The 17,390-nt window shown below is 39.9% G+C and overlaps 1 protein-coding gene across 1 annotated transcript in view; it reads left to right on the top strand.

Annotated features, from left to right (window-relative positions):
• Positions 1-17,390, top strand: part of tmem145 (transmembrane protein 145) — a 35,555-nt gene that overhangs the window by 13,025 nt on the left and 5,140 nt on the right. The window contains exons 5-11 of the mRNA XM_053326373.1: positions 2,502-2,603; positions 9,065-9,149; positions 9,660-9,731; positions 13,868-13,936; positions 14,708-14,788; positions 15,090-15,168; positions 16,616-16,709. Of these exons, the coding sequence (XP_053182348.1) occupies positions 2,502-2,603; positions 9,065-9,149; positions 9,660-9,731; positions 13,868-13,936; positions 14,708-14,788; positions 15,090-15,168; positions 16,616-16,709 (582 nt within the window). The remainder of the gene's footprint in view (positions 1-2,501; positions 2,604-9,064; positions 9,150-9,659; positions 9,732-13,867; positions 13,937-14,707; positions 14,789-15,089; positions 15,169-16,615; positions 16,710-17,390) is intronic.

Genomic DNA, 17,390 nt, shown 5'->3' with positions numbered 1-17,390 from the left:
GCATGCACACACTTCAACATAATGGCATCGTCAGTGTCAGCAAGCATCCTTACCTCCTTACTCCATTGTCCCTACGCAAAAAACACAGAATCCCATCACCAGACAGTTGAACTTATTTTCATCTTTCTGATTGCATATTCTTTTGTTATGCTAAGAAGGCACTGAGATATGTAAAAGAGGAAAACAAAGACACGAAGAGAGGGAGAGGGAGAGATAGAGCTAATGGCCAGTAATGTGTTTCTGCAACATTTTACTGATTCATACATTTCCACTGTTGATGATGCATCTCAGTCAGCTAAAAAAGGATCCTGGAGATTGTTCTTCCCTGTAACACCTGCAATGGACGAACCCTAGGACAGCAGCATATGCAGAAACACACACACATACGCAGTGACCTCTGGCCGCATGGCATGAAGGACGTCGGGGAAAAACATTGAACGGAACTTTAAAAAAAAAGCAGCCTTTCCCACCAGCCACGAAAAGAAATTGACAGTTTCTAGAATTAATGGTTTTGTCTCCTTTCCGATACAGGCAGGCTGCACCAACCTACTCATTTAAACTATCTCTAAGGTCATACATTTGTAGACAAGCAAGCCCACATTGCATTCTAAGTCTTTCTCCTCCTCTGCTTTTTATTCACAGTCTAAATTGTCTTGACTTTAACCATCGTTAACCTTTATTGCATTTCAGAACCCTTTTGTTTTTCTGAAAGGATAGGAATGTTCAGTTTCTGTTTCAAAACCCTGTTCATTTACATGGTACCACACTGCCACTTAGCAGCCATTTCAGTAACAACTTTTTAACACCCTATTATTGCATTGATTTATTTTATATTAACCACAGTGCATTATTTGGCTGTGGTTTTATTGATAGGATCATGTTGACCTTAGTTGACCCTAGTTTTATCTACAAATCAGAAAAGGAAAGTTTATTGATTTTATTCTATATCAGTATAATGTGATTTCTCAGTGTTTTTCTCAACACTGAGAAACATTGATGACAGAAATGAGTGAGTATCGAAGTATCAAATTACAAGCGCATAGCCTCCGAATGTTCTCCCTAGATGTGATAGGAATAAAATGTATTATTCCTGTTTTAGTTATGGACCAGTTTTTCTCTTCACACAAAGAAATTAATTAGTAATCAAAATGTGCTCTCCAAAAGACAACCAAGGATACTCTTTCTTCCAAAGCATGCCTACTAGACTATAAAAAATGTTACAACTTTTTTTGGGTTTCTTCTGTTTTTCTTTTGGCCTTGCCAAATGTGATGGGCCATACATAGCATTCTGGGCATTGTCTTTTTCACTTTTTCTGAGAGCAGAAAGCACCAGAAAGAAACTCAAATAAGAAGAAAGACTTCAAAGACACCTAAAGAAACAAGCTATCAAACGCTGTTTTCCATTTGAATATCTATTATTTTTGTAATCTCCTATTTTCATCATGTAGTTATGTTTTATGTACTATTGCAAATTTGTTTCCTTCAAGTCTGCAAAGGCTGTCATCAAGACTTTTTCCAAGAACATTTTTGTTGGATAGAGCTCCAGCATCGAACTCTACAGCCTGCAACTGAAGGCATCAAAACGTGAAGACCTGCTGTGTTTTTACTATGTGGTCAAAGCTAATCTGAGCATTGAATTCACTCTCCTGAAGAAATGCTGAATAAGATCGCCTCACTTAACCTATAGTAGTTCTCATCTGGCTGTCACCTTGACAACCTGAAGATCAACAAGTCTCTCTCAGCTTGCTCAGCACTCTTCACTGTTTGCCTCAACATCAGCCTCCATCACTAAGGAAACAGTAGGAAACTATCCTCCATATGCGTTCTGTCTAAGTTGATGGAAAGAGCTACAGTAGTGTCGAGATTATTTTTATTGGCTTCAGTTGGAATTATTTCCCTCATTGTACTTTGACTCATTCATAATAATCCTCAATTTCAATTGTTCATTCATTCATTCATGCACTATATATGTGTATATGCTCATTTGTTCCCTCCTCATCCCTAACCCTTGGTAGTTCAATAAAATCTTGTCTTTGTATTTGTTTATTCCTTTACAGCAGAGATGGAGACATCTGTATTCGAGAGTTCACAACTCAGATATAAGACTGTTTAATTTGGTTTAATTTTCCCTTCCTGTGTAGGGTGACAAACGCAAACTGTAAATCCTAAAAGTATTGATATACCTAAACACCCTTTCCTAAATAAAATCATTTTGTCTCTTTTCAATAAGCAGCACAATCTGTTTGTTTATCACATTAGGAAGTGTGATTGCTAGCGTGACTCTGTTGTTATGGCGGTTAGTGGATCTTGTTGCCACATTTCAAGCTATATCTGGGTGTGAAATATGTTCGTATCTTCATATCTCAAGCTCCCACTCTCCTGTGATAATTAAGCGTGTCTCTGAGGTAAAATGCGTGCTGTTACCCTTTTTTGGGTAACAGCATCCTCTCTTGCACGTTCCCTCCCTCCCTGACTCCCTGCATTTCTTCTATCTCTCTCAGGTGGAGGGAGATGGGAACGAGGAAGTTCTGAGCTGCGTGGGTGGCCGCAGTTTCCGCTCGGTGAGGGAGAGATGGTGGTACATCGCTCTCAGCAAGTGTGGGGTAAGCACTGACCTCTGACCCCACCTGACTCCACTGGCTTTTCCTCTCTACAAGGGCGAGTGTACTACCAGGTGGTTGCCATGGTGACGGACACCACTTTCCCACATAGAGACTATAAGGGCTCACGCTCATGTAGTCACTGTGTTTGTTTTCTGCTGCTCTCGGGCACAGCTATATTTCGCTCCACAGACAAACAAACGTCATCATCGTCCTCGTCTAATATAAAGAAACATCACTCCTCAGGGGATTATGTACACACTCAATATAAATCAGTTTTTGTAGCCAAGCAAAAAAAATCAGGTATAAGCAGCACCATCAGGTATTAAAATAGGAAAGTAAACATGACAATATACCCAGCACAGACCCTAAGGGTGGCTCAATGGGTTGGGATATTTTTCTTTTGCTGGCTTCCTCCTTTGTTTTAAGTCAACTTGAGCATCATCTTTTGTCCCTATGTGTGCTTTCCCATTTGAGCATTTTGCACCAGGCTACTTTTTAAACTCTATAAGTCATCTTAACAGGCAAACAAGAAAGGAAATGTAATCCCATGGTTAACAGTAATTATCCAAATGCCCAATCCTTATAGATTGGTAGATAAGTAGAAAGATACAATTATATGACCATTAACATGCTGTTGTATGTTAAAATCTTTTATCTGTGCATCTCTGTCTGTATTGCCTCTGGACACCATAAGTACCTTATCTGTCTCCTTGCCACAGCTCTTTGTGCAGCAAAGCCCAGAGATTCTTAATATGTGACTCTCTCCTTAAACTGTGCTAAATATTCCTTACAAGCGGTCCTCTGTTGCCTATTGATTAGTTAGCTTCAGGGGCTTTTAAGCATTGTATTGTTTAATAAGACTTACTATTGTGCCAATGGTGTGATGCGAAAAGAAAAGAGCAAAGCTGGTGTGTTGTTTGTTAGTCTGGACTGAGGCACTCGATGAAGAAATCATGACTGATGATACATCCTCCTACAGCTAGGGCTTCTGTCAAGGACGAACCCCAGGAATGTGTGTGTGTGTGCAGCGTGTGTGTGTGTGTGTACATGTTGTTGGTTTTAAACGTGTGCAGTGTTTTTATAAGAAAACAGTGAATAAGTAAGATTTCTTCTGTATGTGTATCACTGTATGCCTGTCTGCCTGCCTATCACTGCCATACTCTTGGTTACATCAGTGTCATAGTCTCGGTTACATCAGTGCCACACTGCTGGTAACAAGTCTGTGTGTATATGTGTGTGTGAGTTTGCTTTTTTTTTGTTGGTTTGTTTTTGTACTGTCAGTATAGAGTGCTGTCTGAGGAAGGATATGATTAGAACGGATGCTTCCTGCAGAGTGTGGTTTAGTGTCACGCCAGAGTCCACTGATAGACACGGTGCCTAATGCTGTTGGACTCAAGTATAAAAGCTCGTCTCCAGTCCCGGAGACATATGCACACCGCACCCCGCAGCCAATTTTCACCCCTCAGCTCTCACTGCTCGCCTTCTAGCTTTCTTTTAGCTTTCACACCTCTCTGTCTTTCCTACCTCTGTCGCTCACAATCTTTGGCTACGTCCCGCTCTCTTTCAACTCTGTCACCAAGCTGCAACACGCTACACGCCATTTCCTACAGTATCTATGTACCTCTCAGTCTCCTGCTGCTCTCCGTCAGCCTGTCTCTAATTATGTTTTTCCTCATCTCCTGCCATCCCTTCTCTCCATCTTGCCATCTCATTTTTTCTTTGCCTCTCACTCATTCCATGCATTTCTCTATGCAGCCTCACTTTTATCAGTTATGTATTTTCCCCTCTTTTTTCTTGTTTTTCACTTATCCAGCTCTCCTTTTATGTACTTTCCATCACAGTCTTTACCTGTGCGGAAGTGGGAATAAATCTATATCAGCCCATAAGCTCTTAAAACCAGAGGATGTCTACTCTCAATCCCCAGATATTTGCTCGAAGTTGTAAAATGTGAGGTTGATCTTTATTTAACATTTTCAGGAAATTTAACTTGATTAATTATAGCAGGAAACCTCAAGGCTGCAAATAATCATTATTTCATCATGGGGAAAAAGATTACTCATTATAAATAAAATTCAGGTCATCACAAATTACAGTGCAGAGGACCTCTGGCAGTCAGGATGGAGTAAAATGTCAGAATAACCAAAGTTCAATAATATTAGTAGGCTTGAGTGGTTTTTTGTCTTTTGTGGATGAAACATTGATGTCTTTGCATAGATATTATTTTACTTGGAAATTTACAGTTTGAAAGACTTTCTAGTAGTTGTTATAATTCCTAAATTCAAGCTATACCTCATCTTAGTAACAGTGTAGAGCTACAAAGTTTCAAACAGGAAAAAACATATAAACATAAAAACATGTTTTTCTGATACCACCTTTTACAAAACTGTTTTGATGAGTTACATTAACCTCTGTAGTGAACCAAGGATTTGCTGAAATTGGACTGGCTGTTGATGGGCGCAGGCCACTAAATTCTCTGTATCTCTTGTAGAATAAACGGTGTAGAACCGTTCAGGTGCTCAGTCCAATTTCTCAGAAGACTCGCAGACCTGTCATTTACAAGTGAAGGATCATTATCGTACCCTTTGTGTACCAGATAAGGACACATTTTCGGGAAACATTTGTGACTTTAATGTAACAAATAAGAGAATTTGACAATGTTGCAAGTCTTTAGAGAAATGCAACTTTATAGATAATGAACAGACCTGCTGATTTAAAGATTGTGTAGCTCACAGTGTGAACAGAAAGTCCAGTACTATTAGTATATGTGTGCAGCACAATATTTATATATCAAAGGGCTGTAAACTAATGATTCATTATCAGTTACTTTGCAGATCTTAATGTTACAATATACAATGATGTTTTATACATCAGTGGGGTTCCAACCTTATAGAACAGTTTGGGGAAGACCATTTCCTGTTTCAACATGACAGTGCCCTCCATGCACAAAACCTGGCCCATAAAGAAATGGTTTAATTTATGAATCTCCATGACACTTAAAAAAATTAGGATCCAACAGTCAGTCAATGTTACAGACCAATTTCCCTGATAAAATGCTATTGAGATATATTGGCCACCATTTTGGCTTCAAGGTTGAAACTTGTTATTGCATCATTAGGCCATCCAAAACAGGTTGAGTTTATTCATATACATACTTGCTGACAATGTTGTTGACCATGTTGTACCAAAAGAACTAACTGAAGGAAGAAACAGAGCTGAAAGCTGCAAGCATGAAGCAGAAACAGCATAATGAAGCAGCAGCAGCAACAACAGCAAGCAATCAGAGGAGGCAGAGAATGAACTGTGTTGCAGCCAGGACTGAAATAACCTGGTAACACCTTTAGGTGTTCATAGTTACGCTAACGATCACCTACTGTACAAAGATAGAACAGGCAGGTGAATCACACAGCACTTCGCCGTACTTGCAGACTCATGGACTTTGTGGGTGAGTTCCCGGGACAGCTGCGAGTGTTGAAGATCAATATTTATATATAAATTGCTGGATGTTAAAAACAAATCAACAAAAGGTTTTTCTGTGTTGGATGTAAAAGACCTTGACTGTCCTGACCTCAACCCCATCAAAAGTCAAAAGTGAATTTCTTTCACACCTGAAACCAACAACCAACCCCTAAAACCATCCAATGACTCTGTTTGTCCCATAGAGAGAAAGTCCTGCCTTAAAATGCTACTTCTTCCTTCATCTATCCTTTCTCTCCTTCATCCATCTCTCTTTCCCTCCATGCATTGCTCTTTTTTCTTCATTCTGGCTTTCTTTCTACCTGTTTTTTTAACATTCTTTATCTCTACATCTATCACTCTCTTTATCTCTGTCTCCTTGCTCTTTCTGTCTGTATTGATTTTGTGGCAGTGCACGCTCCATGCTTCTTGCCCTTTTTGATAGAGGGAGTGAGCTGCCTTCAAGCTGCCAAATGGAATCAAAGTATTTTTTTCTCCCCCTCTCTTTCCCTCATCTCTTTTCCTTCACTCCACCGCAACAAGCACAAACTCCATCGGCTTTGAACTTGTGTGTGTGTGTGTGTGTGTGTGTGTGTGTGTGTGAAATGAGCTCTGTGCCCTGATTTGTCAACCCATCTCTGTCCCTTGCCTCTTGTTCTCAACTCCTCATCCCTCTGTTTTTTTTTCACCTACTCCATTTCAGTTCAGTGTTACACTATTTGTGCGCCTGTCAAAAGTTAACAACATTCCAGCAGTGGTTTACCACACAGGTATGTTAGTTTTCTCAATGGTATTTCTCGTTTCCTGCATCTTTACACAGGCACACATTTTTTTCTCTCTTTGTGTCTGCTCTGTATTTCACAACATTGCAATGTCAAACAGTTATATCCCAACGATAAATAATTGTAATGAGCTTGACAAATAATTGATGGTAAGTGTGTCACATTATAAGTGAATAATTCATAACAAGAATACTCTGCATTAAATCAGAGAAAACTGTGGCTATGGATCTGATCCATCCTTCCTGTTCATCTGGGTCATCCTCACATTGGCAGCACAGAAGACAGAGCAGCCTAGATTTCATTTTCTTTTTCCAGTAACTTCCTCAACACACCTGGGGGATCCTGAGGCACTTGCAGACCAGCAGAAATCATTCCCTAATTACTATATAGTGCACTACGTTGGCCCTCCACTATTTTATTTGAGTGTCCAAATACTGAGTATGTAAATATATTCACTATGTAGTGCTCTCAAAATTTCACAATGGAACGGAAAAAAACCCGCAACTTTCTGCTCATATTGTAATGCTCTGTACATTAGGGCTGTGAAAAATACCGTCATGCGACTCTGAAGCTGATGGTGATAACACAAAATGACAACAATTGTCTGAAATCTTAATAATAATAAGAAGAAGAAAAAGAAGAAGAAGAAAATAGTACTGCTACTACTACTACTGAAAGTAATAATAATGTGTTTATTTGTATAGCACCTTTCATACAAAAACTGCAGTTCAAAATGCTTTACAACAAATGAAATTACATACACCAGTGCTTCACACAAAAAGGACATAGAAGCATGTAACAAACATTAATGAAAATGAGAAATAAGATCAAATAAAGTGAAAACGCAAGACATAAAACAATGTATTATTATTATTATTATTATTATTATTATAATGATAATGATAATAAAAATAAAATATAATAAAAACATTTCAGACAGAGCCACTAACTCCAAGCAGTTAAACTAAAAATATTTGGTAATTATATATTAAAACATAATTGGGTGATGCTGCAACACAGAGGAGAAGCCCATACAGTGAATTTAGATGCTGCTCACTAATATGATATTCTTGAACATCTCTGGACATCAGAGGAAAATATCTGCTGTGCAAAGTGATGAATCAGGGTGCTTAGAAAAGCAAAACCGTCTCATGATGAGCAGAGAACGAGCAATCTAAGACACAATTTACTGATATGTTGACATGGTTTCTTGATGGTGAAGGCAGAGCAGAAGGATGTGTTAATATTGTGAAATGAGATTGGATGTCCACTAGGATTTGAATTTTCCTTTTTTGGTGTTGTAGCTTAAAAGTTACAATACTGAGCTTTTGTGTGAGTGAATGATCAATAAAGGCCTCTACCTGCTTAGTCATTGTATACACATATTAATAGAGCTGAAAATCAAACCTCACAACTTTTTTTTGGTACCGACAGAATCTCTGGAAAGCATCGACCAAATACTGAAAGCAAATATCTGATCACATTTTGTAATCTTGTTTACTCATTCTTCTGTTCTATTTATTCTTTCAGACAATTCCTGATTTAAATAAATATACAGTAAAAGTCAAAAGTTTTTTTTATTCAAGAGAATGGGAAGTTAGGGTTAGGGTTAGTTTAAACTTTTATAATATCTTTTATTTTTTATTAAGTTCTTGTCTGGTTTCTCCTGTTTTACTTCATTATATTTCTCAAAGTCAGGGATTAAAATAGATTCAATAGTGGTTTACTTGGATGTCGTATTGGCACTTGTATCAAAAAATTTCAAATGAAACCCAGTTCTAATTATGAATAATTTTCTTTCTGAAAGTTTTTGTGTGTAAATATTCGATGAATGTGTCAGTGCTCATTTTTAAAATATCACATTACATCAATATTTATATATAGATACCGAGATGCTATATTAGTTTTTTTTCCAGTGTCATATTGAATAGTGTTTGATAATAACGTCCTAGTTTGGAGTCCAGCTAACAACCTTTGTCTTTTAAATGGTCCACTGTCCAAAAAATTAAAATGTCATAAATTAATCTTTACATAAAGATCGAAAGAGTTCCTGCTCCCTGCCATTGAGGGACATTAACCTGCAGAATTTTCTAGTACAGCTTTTGTACAGATCACAAAGACTTCCACAATGTAAGAGAATACATTTTTAATCTCACCTGCACCGTGTCCTCTCTTTCTCTTACTCCCTTTCCACCTCTCTGTCTCTCCGTCTCTCTTCTCTGGCAGGGTGAGGGCTTGCAACTGGAGTATGAGATGAAACTGAGCAACGGCCAGTCTTTCTGGACACAGCATTTCTCTGCAGACGAGTTTGGTAAGACTGATTAGACAGAAAGAGAGAGATTATGGAATGAATTGCTGATGGCACAAGCCAACACCACTTAGCACGGCCAATAAAGCACACTGAACTGAACAAATTACAATAATGAAGGGACGGCTGAATGAATTAATGATGATAGATGAACTGAGAGGAAGAGATGAAAAGAAGAAGAGGCCCATGTAGCTTCTAAATGAATTATTTCTACATCTCCAATGTTCTCTCTCTCTCTCTCCCACTGCTTCTACTATACTGTAACTCTCTGTCTTAACTAATCCAATATCCTCATCACATATCTGCCTTTCTGTATTTTTCATCAATTCTTCTTTCTCCTGGTTTCCCTCCTCTTTTGACCCATCGCTTCTTCACCTTAATATTCTCTGAACCATATTGACTCCTCTTGTCTCCTTTTCCCACCGTACTCTGTTTTTCAATCATTTTTCCTCATCAATTATTCTATCTCTTTTCTCGTCTCGTTGCATCACGTTCTCCACCCTCTCATCCCAGGAATCCTGGAGACGGACATCACGTTCCTGGTAATCTTCTTCATGGTGTTCCTGCTCTCCTGCTACTTTGCCTGTAAGTACTGTCTTTTCCACTCTCAGTATCACTCTTTTTTCCCTCTTCTTCCACGAGCAAGCCAATTTCTTCTGACTTTCAAAGCTCACTGCAGTCATTAAGTGCCCCTTTCTTCAGATCTATTATAAAATCTACATGTTTTCTTGATGGGATAGGAGTAAGTTCTCATGTTTCCTCAGAGTAAGTAAAGGTGGAGCATGTGCCTATTTTCTCTCAGGGCCGGGAGTTTGTCAGAACAGAGCACGAACAACATAGAAGCAGAAGTGAGAGGATGGCAAGAGTGAGGCTTGGTTCTCATGTAAAGGTGGATGGCTGAATGGAGAAGGTGGCAGTATCCCTTAGGTCACTGAAGCGAGTTTTTCAAATGAAGGTCACAGCTCAAATAACCCAGATCAACCGAGAAAGAGAGCTCCATGGAGTGACTTACCCAAAATGAAGGTGGTTTTCCACGCAGTCATATACAGTATCTTCCTTCTGCCAAATGCTTAGAAGGGATGGATCACCTAAAAAACCTATTTCTCATTAAACATTTGTGCAGTGGTTCCCTGGTGTTTTGGCTTGCAACCTCTTAAAATTGAGTCATATGTACTTCCAACCAAAGATGACAATTTATGACCTTCACATGGACATATGAACTCATTTTTCCTTCACAAATGTTTTCAGTGGAAAGATTTTAATAATAATAATACATTTAATTTGTTCTGCTCTTTTAATTCACAGTGAAATTCAGAGGGCTACAGTATTAATAACATTGAGCTTACAACATAAAGAAAATAGTAATAACAGTTAAATAGCCTTCCTGATTAAAATTTTTTTTTGTTAAGAGACTAGGGCCTATACTGTACTGTACTGTTCTGGTGGTTAGGAAGGCTGTTCCACAAGCATGGTGCAGCAGAGCAGAAGGCTCGATTCCCCGTGGTGCAGAGCTTAGCACTGTGAGCCCGGAGGAGCAAGCTGCTGGCAGATCTGAGGGTGCGGGTGGAGGTTTGTGGTATTATCAGATCCTGTAGGGAGGCACGTGTCCGTTGATGGATTTCTATATGAGTAGCAGGATTTTGTAGTCAATCCTGAAGAAGACATGGAGCCAGTGCAATGAAAAAAGAACCAATGTTACGTGTTTGTGTTGTTGCACTGTCACCAGGATCCTGGCAGCTCTGTTCTGAATGTACTTGAGCTTCTGGATGCCACTGCCAGGCATTCTTGTGAAGAGTGCATTGCAATAGTCCAGTCTTCAGGGGATAAAGACATGGACAAATTCCTGTGCATCTGACAAAGTTAGAGAGTGGCAGAGTTTAGATATGTTCTTGAGATGGTAGAACAAGGTTTTGCAAAAGTTAACTGAAAGTTGAAGCGTCCTTGTAGCTGAGTGGTTACAACACATACCATATACCCTGAATGTCCCTGGTTAGAGTCCATCAAGGGACCTTTGGTGCATGTCATGCCCATTTCTCTCTCCTCTAGTTTCCTGTCAGCCTCTATACCAACAATTTTACAATGAATGCAACAACAGCCCCAAAAAATATGTATGTATATGAGGAAAGGAATTTATTGGCTGTTAAATGTGAGATGAGTTATGGGGAATGATTGAATCTGTTGTGGAGTGGCAATAAGGAGAGCAGCTGTTTAACTGCTCATCCAGTCCTTTGTCTCTTCAAGACAAGTGCTTAGGTGTGACATGGCTGCAGAAGGGTTTTGGGGCATTTATGATGTCCAGCTGGGTATCATCAACATAGCAATGAAAATAGATCCAGTGTCTGCTGATGACACATTCAAGGGATAGCATGTAGAGGGTAAACAGGATGAGGCAGAATACACCACCTTGCAGAACACCACAGGTGAAAGGGAGCAATCCAGACCTGCATACTCAGTTTTTCTGGAAAGGTAGGCCTGATACCACTTAAGTGCAGAGACTGACAGTCAAGTGCTGGCATGGAGAAGCTCTAAGAGGATAGTGTCATCCTCAGTGTCAGATGCAGCACTCAGGTCCAGGAGCATTAAGAGAGAAGTGAACCCTGCATCAGCTGCCATCAAGGGTCATTCACAACCCTGATCTGACCTGATTCAGTGCTGTGTGCTCAAAGTAAACCCAACAGAAATTTTAGGTTGTTGTGTTTACAGTGATCCTGAAGCTCAGAGGCAACCCCCAGCTCCAACAGCTTGTACAGGAAAGGGAGGTTGGAGATAGGTCTGGAGCTAGCAAGAACATCTGTGTCCAGAGTGGGCTTCTTGAGAAGGGAGCAGGGATGACTGCTTCCTTGAAGACAGACAGGAGAAGTTGACAGTTTGAGTGATTAGAGTACTAAGGGTTGAGGTGTCTGAGTAAGAGCAGAGTGAGAATGGGGTCCAGAGCACAAGTACAGGATTTCATCTTCCTGATGATTTCCTCAATGTGGCTCTACCTGACACCAGTAAAATGGAGTCAATGAGACAATGAGCTCCCAGGTAGAGGGTTGATGACAGAAGTCAGAGAGGAGAGCTGACTGTAAGAGAACCGATGTTGTTGACTTGGGCTCTAAAAAAGTCAGCTGTTACATCCATTTTCTGTAGCCTCAACTGGGAATGTGACCCAGGCTTCATTGATGGTGGGAAAAAGTTGATAAGGTGTACTAGGATTGTTGTTAATTGGGGTTTTAGATGCCTGGAGAGTTGTAAGCATGTAGTATTTCACTAGTAAAAACAGTAAAAAAAAGAGAGAAAACTGGTATAAGAGAAATCTTTTGTTTTTTCTTTCTCATGCCTTAAATCATCTTATGACTCCTCAGATTTATCTTGGAACACCATGGGGGGTCAATTTCTGCCCCAGTGATATCTAGCTATGCAGATTGTTTTGGTTTTATTTGCCAAGATTTCAAGATATCAGTATCTGATATATTTGCTGCCTGCCCAATACAGTGGAGGTGCTCACATTGTAAAAAATCCTTTGAAAAATTCAACAGCAGCGGATGCTGTGGATAATCCACACAACACACAGTCAACAGTTTTTATTGGGACTATTCCTTGGGTACAAAAGCAGTTCGAAGAAGAAAACTGTTGACACTGAAGTCTGTGGATTATCCAGTGTCACAAGAATACTGATTCTGGAAAGAGATGTTGTTTAAAAAAAATGGGAATTTGAATATCTGCAATCTCCGGCGTCAGAACAGCTCCTAAATTAACCTTGTGCTGAGATAGTTTTGTCAGCAGCCTTTAAATGAATCAACTCCAGTGGTGTTGTTGTCAATCAATTACAACAATGACTCTACCTACTCAGAAGAGTTTTGGAGGACTTTGGTAGGATTTGAAGTGGACTTGTTATATGTTTGAATAGAAGAGGTCAGGGGAAGTGCATTCCTTGCTTTGCTTGCTGTACTGCAGAGGAATGACACTACATAATGAAGTGCAAATACATCTTTTGACTCTTGGAATTTGCTGAAATCTTATGGTGATTTTATGCAGATTGAGAGAAGTCTTTCAATAGACTGCTGTAGCTTATTCACCACATGTGTTTCTGTGTTTCACCAGATTCACTGGAGTGTTCACTTACATTGAGGTTTGACTTTTATTCATTTTTCACAAGTTCAAATCAAGCATAGAAAAATAACATTGGAAAGTGATGTGAAAAGTTAGGGCAAAAACAGAAAATGGACTTTCAGCCTTGGGAGAAATGCTGCTTTAGCTTCCTTCATCAGGGTACCTGTGAGGAAGTCACAAGAGGATCCAGTAGCACTTGGCTGACCAAGCCTGAGGTTATACAGGGCAGCTGTGAGAGGTGTGAACATTTATGACACTTCCTCCTCTGGTAAATTTTCCCCAGGGCCGCTGCTGTTTGTAGGAGTGTTTTGGTAGTAAAATTGCCCGCTTAAATACATATTAAAATGTTTCTGCACAGATTAAGGAGGGAAAATAGAAAAGAAGTATAAGACACAGGTATCGCAAGATGGATGCATACTAATGGTCTCTCCCCTCATTTATCTGGCCTGCTCCCTTGTTCTTTGTTTCCTTCTCTCTGCCTCTCATTCTCTGTACCTCTCTAACTCTCCTTCGCCATCTGTTAGCATATCTCCATCCTTTTTATCTCTATCCCCCACAAGCACACGCACACACATATACACACACTTCCATCACCTTATCTCATTCTTGTTTTTTCCCCCCTGCAGACAATCTGAAGGGAAGACAGCTTCTTCACACAACCTACAAAATGTTTATGACGGCGGCAGGTGTGGAGGGTGAGAGCACACATACATGCACTACAATACACATACACACACACATATTGTAAATAGCTCACGTCCCACACACACACACACACACACACATACAGGTTCTCTCCTGGTGAAAGATGACAATGAGCCTCTCGCAGGGCTGCAGCATCTCATACCTTAATCCCCACTTCAAGAGCGCAGATATTATCGCCCTTATTAGCCTCTGAATAGGAACTATTGCAAACAGCCGTGTTGGGCTCCAGTGTTCAGTGGAGCATGCTGTTACTGATGAACACCCCCTCATTCGTCTCATCCTATCCTCTCCTTTTTCTTCTCCCCCCTTGTCTTGCTTTCTTCTTTCCCGCCTGCTTGTCCCTTCTCCAAATCCCTTTTCGATTCTCCTGCCCCCCTAAATTCTCTTTCTCCCTCTCCTCCCACTCCCATGCCTACTCCTTCATCTTGCTATTTCTTCACAATTTGTCTTTTTCTCTTGTGTCTTGCTTCCCTTCTCCCCGTTTCTCTCCTTTTCTCCTCCCACTGCCCTCCCTCTTTCCTCGTTATCATCTCCCTGTCTCTTCTGTTCTCCTTTACCCCTTCACGAAAACCTCTTTTTCATCTTTTCTTTACTTCTTCTCTCTTACGTCTCCTTCTCTTTGAGCTTCTTGTGCTCTCTCCTCCTCTTCAACCACCCATTCTCCTTTGCTCTCTCCCACCTTTTACTCCCCTCTCCATCCCTCCTTCTCCATTTACCTTTTTTCCAATGTCTCTCCTCCCTGCATCTTTTCCACTTGGCAGTGCTCAGCCTGTTGTTCCATTGTATCTACTGGGGCCTGTATGCGAGAGATGGAGTTGGCAACGGCAGCTTGAAAATACTCGGTGAGTCCTGCATCGGCCACTGACTGACTGACTGACTGACTTGACACTGCCTCTGCACTGGAAAATCACTCTGTGCCTGAGCAGAATGAATGAGTGGACGATGATGGATGTGTGCGCGGGTGAAGAAGTGTAATAGCAGATTTGATGGGCAGGATCATGCATGATTTTGTGTGAGGGTGTGTGGTGACCTGATTTTATCTTTCCCCTCTGATATTACAGATTCGGAAACCACAACCTAATTACCCCTTCTGTCTTCTCTTTCTCACTTTCTATCTCTCTCCACTTCTGTGTCCGTCTCCAGGGAAATTACTGTTCTCCGTCAGTTTCCTGGTGTTCCTTCTGATGCTGATATTGTTGGGCAAAGGTTTCACTGTCACCAGGTGGGGGGGTTGCATTTTTTGCAGCTTTTTTGTGTGTGTGCATGGCTGTGCATAATTTCTTCAAGCTTATGTGTGTCTCTTTATGGATGTCACCTTGTCACCTTGCGCAGGTGTGTCTATCCTGCCACTGTCTCTCACTGTCAGGACTCGCTGTCACAATTATAACACTATCTCATGACATGAGAATGTTAGGTGTCAGTCAGAGAGTCAGTTAGTACGCTCCCTCTTAGAATGTGGATGAACACCCGATATGTCTGTGCGACGTGATAAATGGAAACTTTGCTTTATTAAGACGTTGCTCTGGTTTGAACTATATGGTTTTTTTTATGTGTGTCTGCCCTGCAAAGCCAGGTGACAAATTTTGGTTCTCATTGTGTTCTGTCAAGGCTCTGTGGATTGTTAGGGACAGGCATCCTTTCAAATAGCCTGCACAATAGATGATTGACCTCTCCTCTTCACTGGAACATCAACATGTATCCATCCTATACCTGACTGGATGAATACCCCACTCACTCTGCTGTCATTGGTCTTTCGAGTTATCAAACTCCAAAAACCTTCCAGCTGTTTTTGAAATGGTATTAAATGTCAAGCTTTTCACCTGAAGTTTCTGAATCAGTTTAAGGTTATAAAGGGGCTGTGCAGTTGCACAATCATGCTTTTTTCTAAACGTCTATACAGCTTGTTTAAATGGCAGTTTACGGGGTTTGGAGCAGTGGTGAGTCATCATCTAAACCACCCCTCACAGTTTGAAGATTGGTCCTGCTTCAGGCTCAATTGAATCTCAGTGGATGCTTTCCAGACTGAACTCTTATTAAAGAAAAGCGAGCTTGCAATATTTAAGCTGGCTTTTTTGACTCCAGGATTACCTCCTCCTTTGGGTTGAGAAGATTTTGTGACTTATGAAACATTCTTTTAAACCCAAGTGAATAAATACTATGAATACATAAAACTGCATTATCATCAAGCTAAAAACATGACTGTTTATCTGTGGTAAGTGATAAGTTACAGGTCAACTTTGATATGTTTCCTCTGGTGTGGGGTGATGAATTAGTCGGTGCAAAAGAATGTTTGAAATGTTGTTGAAAGCTTAACACTGAAAAGCTTCTATCTGTTGACTCCTGCTTTGTAATTAAAGCTTTAAGTTTTTTTGAGTTTGTGAGTGCAGAGAGCTTTTTTGCAGCCTGCTTTGTCCATGAATTTGTGCCCATTTTTATATTTATAAAATTCAAAGTTGAGCACATCAGTCCTTTGTGGTGTGTGCTGTTGAATAGCTGCTTTCAGATTAAGCTGTCTTTGTTTGACTATAAAAAAAAACAAAATGCATGTTTTTGTGTTTGTCCTGCTTCCCTCATTCTGTCTGTGTATCTCTGTCTGTGTGTTTGAGTCTTATCTTCCTCAAACGTCTGTGTGACCTCTGACCCTCCGTGTTTTTGTCAATGTGTGTCAGGGCGAGGATCAGTCACAGCGGGTCGGTTAAGTTGAGCATCTACATGACAGTCTACACAATCACCTACATCATCCTCTTCATCTACGAGGCTGAGGTACCGTACTACACATTACATTACCCACACTGCACTATGCTTAACACTGGGGGGTGCAAGTTTGGGGATTTTTAAAAATTGATTAATTCATGGATTACTCTATCAAATGTTTAAAAAGTCCTCCAAACCTAAAATAAAAGCAGAGAAAATGTAAGAGCACATAATGTTTGGCATCTTTTCTTGATAAATGTTATAATAGATGATTCAGTTATTATTAATTTCTTGTTAACTCTCAACATATCAATATTAATATATATATATATATTATTAATATTAAGTATTTAACCTCTAGACAACTTCCACCTCCTACCTCAAGATGTGTACCAGTTGTACCAAATTGATTTTTTGTTGGGTTTTCTGTAAATTTGCCAAATGGGAAAAAATGTTTCCAGCAGTCGCACTGCAAAAACAAGTAGGTAGAAGCAGAAGTTTGTCGACTGAAGTGGCAGTTAATTCACAAATTAAAAATCACTGGTGTCAGTATCTCAAATGTTTGGATACTGATATCAAGCTAATTGAATATCTTCAACAAGACAGAATAAAGCATTTGAAGACATCAGCTGGGGCTCTGGGAAATTGGAATGGACATGTTTTCAGATGTTTTATTTACTAAAGAAAATAATATATAAAGTTCAGCTCATAAACTATTTGAAAGTGTTCACATTCTCTCTCTTCGACTTA

This window comes from Scomber japonicus, chromosome 10 (assembly GCF_027409825.1).
Source record: "Scomber japonicus isolate fScoJap1 chromosome 10, fScoJap1.pri, whole genome shotgun sequence".
Lineage (NCBI taxonomy): Eukaryota > Metazoa > Chordata > Actinopteri > Scombriformes > Scombridae > Scomber > Scomber japonicus.
The sequence above is the reverse complement of the archived record's forward strand: the minus strand, read 5'-3'. Positions and strand labels throughout refer to the sequence as shown.